Raw genomic sequence first — 5019 nt, 5'->3', positions numbered from 1 at the left:
TCCAGCCCTTCTTTTCTGAAGGGAGCTGCTGTCATCTAGATGTGCTACAGTATGTTGATTCTTAGTCTCCAGGACAGCGGAGGACAGAAGGCAGATACGGAGACTGTAGACTTGAGAAAGGTTCCTTCCTACAGGAACCAACCATCTCCTGTGCTCACTCAGGTCCCACATAAGCCAGAGCAGAAACTCCCCTCTGTCTGCTTACCCAGAGCTCCCAAAGCTGTAGGATTCATGTTCATCCCAACTAAGCACAGAAAACTGAAGAAAGACTTCACTTAAATGTTTCTTAATAAATTTCTAGGTTTATATCTTTTCAAGCAAACGAATACTTTTATTAACATGTAAGATTTTTCAAACATGGTAGGGGTTTTGACCTCAAATGCTTCTCAGGTCTGCTACTCAATACATTTATAGCTTGACTACATATGAACCTTGAAGACGCCTCTTCCTCGAAGTTTAGGGTCCACTGCAGACAGTTCTAAGATTTCCTTCTCAGCCCACAACAGGCACTGCAAACATCTTTCATTTTATGCCCAGATCTCCTCGAATATATGGGGATAAAATATCAACTTGTACAGACTGTCAAGACTTTGTGTCCCATTCTGGGTTCCACTTCATTTAGAAATGAGTCAGGCTGTCCAAACAAACTTATCAAACAGGTTACAATAGATAGTGGAGCACATAAAATTTAAATTTTGCACAAAATACATCTCTCCTCCTTTGGTCTCACACAGAAATTAAAGCCCCCCTGATACAAACAATACTATCCTCCGACCCTTCTCCCAGGTCATCAGTCCTAGCCATATCCGGCCCATCCGCAGTCCCAGTCTGGTCCCTTCTTCTGCCATTGCTGCATGGACTGGTCTTCTAGAACGCAGCTCCTTCAGAACTTCCAGAGCCAGTGAGCTCCAACCCGAGTCACAAGTGTCACAGGGACCCAAAGTTCCAGGGAGCTATCAGGTCACCCAAGAAGGAGCAAAGCACCTCAAAACGCATAAACAACAACCAAAGCCCAGGAACGAACGTCATCCAACTGCCACAAGGGCTTACAATCTAGGCCCCAATTCCCGTATGTGAGCGCATTTTCCAAAGCAAAGTTATTTCCGAACCCAAACAAACAAAAAAAAGAACCGCTGAATAATCAAAACTCATATCGAGGTCGTCAACCGCAGACCGTAGCAGAAACGTAGTGTCAGTGAGAACAGAGTCAAGACAGAGGGGGGTGGGGGAAGAAAAAAAGAAAAGAAAAAAAAAAGGGAAAACAAAAGGCTCTCTGGTTTCAGCTTCTCCAGGGTGTCATGTCAGCCAATCGCCATCACTCGACTAGAATCCATTGGCTGGAGACCTAAAGCACGGGCGGGAGAGATTCATCATCAAGATGTTAATCCCGCTGGACAGCACGGCAAACACCGGGCCTCTCCTGGAGGCTGCCCCACGCCTCCCAGCACAATCTGGAATCTTCCATGGCCTCCCCACTGACAATCTGGTGGGGCCCTTCCCCAGGGGGGCCTAGTGCACTCCCGAGGCGACCGGCCAGCCTCCTCCCACAGTCGCCCACGCCCCGCCGGGATCCCTCCCTTACCGCGGCCCGCTCACGAAGACTCGCTCTTCTCTATCCGCCGCACCAGCTGCACCAGCATCTCGGCCATCTTCGCCATCTCCTGCGCCTTCTCCTCGGCCTTCTCCGCCCTGGGGCCGCGGGGGTCGGCGCCGCCAGCCTGGAGGTGGTTGAGCGCGCTCTCCTCCGAGGCCTCCACCTGCGTCTTGATCTGGATCAGCATATTGTCCATCTCCCACAGCTTGCCCCGGTTGCGCACGGGCGCGCGCCCGCGCGCGCGCGTCAGCGACGCGATGTCCTCGCGCATCTCGTGGATGACGGGCAGCAGAAACTGCTCGAAGTCCTCCTCCGGCTCCAGCACCTCCACCTCCTCGGGCTCCGCCAGCTCCACTGCATCCAGAGGCCGCATCTCCGCCGCTGTGCTCGTCTGCGGGACACTCAGTGACTGAGCTCCGGCCGAGTCCTCAAAACTTCGGCCGCTGTTCAACTTTCGGCCGAGGAGAAGCCACGGAGACGAGCGACCGCCGAGCTGACGAGCGGCGAACAAAATGGAGTCCCAACCGTCAACCAGAGCTCTGTGCCTTGCGACCCCTTTCACGACACTACCGCGCCCCTCTTTACGGTCGCGCTGCAGGCGCGCGCACGTCCGTGAAGGGGCGGGGCGAGCGCCTTCGCGGCCGCGCGCAAACATCTGCTATCCATCCCTGCAAGGTCCTTGGAGCGGTACTGAACGTTGCCAAGATCACATTTCACCGTATCTTATTCTCATCTTATTTATTTATTTATTTATAGACAGGATCTCATTTCACTATATCTTATTCTGATTTTATTTATTTATTTATTTAGAGACAGGATCTCACGCTGTAGTCAAAGCTGTCCTGGAACTCAATTATGTGACTTAAAATGGTCTTGAATTTTTCAGCAGTCCTCTTGCCTCAACTTCCCAGGTGAAAGTAATATGGAAAACCAAAAGAGAGCCGGGTGTGGTGACTCTCATCTTTAATCCCAGTACCTGGGAAGTGGAAGGAAGTGGATCTGTGGGTTCGAGGTCAGCCTGGTCTACATAGTGAGGTCCAATATAGTTATATAATTACATAGTGAGACCCTGTCTCAAAACAAAACACATCAAAAAACCAACCAACCAACCAACAACAAAAGCGGAACAGGACAAAAACCAAACAAACCAGCTTTTCTAAACTATACCAAGGGCAACCATCTTGTTCATAGTCCCACCTCTTCCGCCAGGCACTGGCTCTGGATGTGCCTTACCAAACAGAGCTCCTTCTGCCTGATGGGTCCTGAGGCCCCAGTGACCAAGCTCAGTTGGTGATCATTTGGTGTGAAAGGACAGAACTTGGCTCACAGAGTTTGCTTTAGCAGTCACTCAGGATTGAACTTTAAGAAAGAAACAGAATTCTTAATCTACTGATCAGACAGCGCCCTCTCAAGAATCTACTGATCAGTCAGCGCCCTCTCAAGAATCTACTGATCAGACAGCGCCCTCTCAAGAATCTACTGATCAGACAGCACCCTCTCAAGAATCTGAACTGTGTATTGGGGTGGTTTTCCAGCCAGGAGTCACAATACTGCTTTGTAAATACTAATTGTAGGCATATGCATGTTTTGGGTAACACATGTCTTTTATTTATTTGTTTATTCCTTTATTTATTTATTTCGGTTTTGGTTTTTCAAGACAGGGTTTCTCTGTGTAATAGAATTCCATCCTGGAACTCGCTCTGTAGACTGGGCTGGCCTCCAACTCACAGCCTGCCTCAGCCTCCTGAGTGCTGGGATTAAAGGCATGTACCACCACTCCCTGGTTTAAAGTGCATGTTTTTAATTAGTTTCTTAGATTCTTTACATTCAGTGTCTTTTAATACAAAAAATCGAGCCTTTAGGTTTTTTTCGACATCAGAGGAAGCGATGCCATTAAAAAAAACAAGAGTAAAACCAGGCGGTGGTGGTGCACACCTTTAATCCCAGCACTCAGGAGGCAGAGGCAGGCAGATCTCTGTGAGTTCGAGCCTGGTCTACAAGAACCCTGTCTTGAAAAAAAGAAAAGTAAGAGTAAATGGCTCAAAGGACAATAAACACTATTGCACACAACACTAGGATAGTTAGATTGCAGAACCTTGACGTGGGGAAAGGCTGTCAAACATGGACCTGGGAAATCCTCTCTCTCTCTCTCTCTCTCTCTCTCTCTCTCTCTTTCTCTGTGTGTGTGTGTGTGTGAACACAATCTCTATTGCTAAGACAGCTTCTACTATATAACCCAACAAATGAATTGAACCCATATATTCACACAAAGCCTGGTTCATAGATTACACACACTAGTGATTATGAGTTACTAATGTCATCAGTGTCACATTAAGGGAAGTACTAGAAGCCCTTCCCCTCAGAGTTGTTTAACTAAGAGAGTCCAGATTGAACTGTGTACTTCATGCTCCCTGTGTTCTCTGTCTCTCTGTCGCATGGTCTAAATCCACGCCTGCTTGAAGGCTGTCCTGTGACTCTGTTTGTCCCTGTGTCTGTTGTGTGAGCTGTCTCTTCTCTCTGTGAGTGGCATGTCTGTCCTTACAAAGGATTTCCCTCTATCTTTACTGACTGGCATTGAAAGCAGCATGTGGGTAAGGAATGGGACACTTACTGAAGTCTTTAACAGGGTTGTACAAGAGACTAAGTCACTGGTTCCAACTGACCCAGCAAACAAGCATCATTGTTTATCAACCAATAACCATAAATGTTTGTTTTCAACCTTTATAGTAGATTTTAGGAAGTTAATTTCAATTTTTGTATTTGCTGCTTTATCTGGGTCAAGGGCATGGAAGAGTGCGTAATTTAAGATTCTAGATATGCGTTTTTATGTTGTAAAAGTTGATTACATAGGAAATCCAGGGCAAGTAAGGTTGGCTGTTACACTGCTCTCTCTCTCTCTCTCTCTCTCTCTCTCTCTCTCTCTCTCTCTCTCTCTCTCCTTTTTGTGGTGTTTTGAGACAGGACTTCTCTGTGTATCTCTGGCTGTCCTGGAACTCACTCTGTAGACCAGGCTGGCCTCCAGCTCACAAGAGATCTGCCTGCCTCTGCATCCTTAGTGCTAGGATTGAAGGAATGTGCCACCATCGACTGGTTTACACTGTTCTTTTAAAGGCTAGTTAAACAACAGTTTGAGCACTCGGTAAGCTAGCAATCTTAAGTGACCTCAGGTGTATTATTAACCTTGATTGTTCAGCAAAAGTTCCAGTTTTTTAGAATGTAAGATATGTTCAGCACATTGCATTGCTGCAATCCTGCACGTAATGTAACAGCCCCTTGGTTACTGTGCAAAGTCAGAAGCAATCAACCTTCAGTAGGTGAATGAGCATGGCATATCATTCAGCACTGAAAGGAATAAGCAACCAAACGATGAAAAGACACACGGGGAGTTAAGTGTTACTAAATGAAGGCAGGCCACTTGCATGTCT

The 5019-nt window shown here is 47.4% G+C and overlaps 1 protein-coding gene across 1 annotated transcript; it reads right to left on the bottom strand.

The window, feature by feature from the left end:
• Positions 1-310: 310 nt before the first annotated feature.
• LOC142832910 (MORF4 family-associated protein 1-like) lies at positions 311-2132 on the bottom strand. Its single transcript, XM_075943749.1, has 2 exons — positions 1583-2132; positions 311-1345 (listed from the first exon to the last, which is right to left on the bottom strand). Exon 1 carries the CDS (start codon positions 1965-1967, stop codon positions 1593-1595), a length of 375 nt encoding a protein of 124 aa, XP_075799864.1. The 5' UTR covers positions 1968-2132; the 3' UTR covers positions 311-1345; positions 1583-1592.
• Positions 2133-5019: the final 2887 nt, after the last annotated feature.

This window comes from Microtus pennsylvanicus, chromosome 12, assembly GCF_037038515.1.
Source record: "Microtus pennsylvanicus isolate mMicPen1 chromosome 12, mMicPen1.hap1, whole genome shotgun sequence".
In the NCBI taxonomy this organism is placed as follows: domain Eukaryota; kingdom Metazoa; phylum Chordata; class Mammalia; order Rodentia; family Cricetidae; genus Microtus; species Microtus pennsylvanicus.
This window is presented reverse-complemented; position numbering and strand designations above follow the sequence as displayed.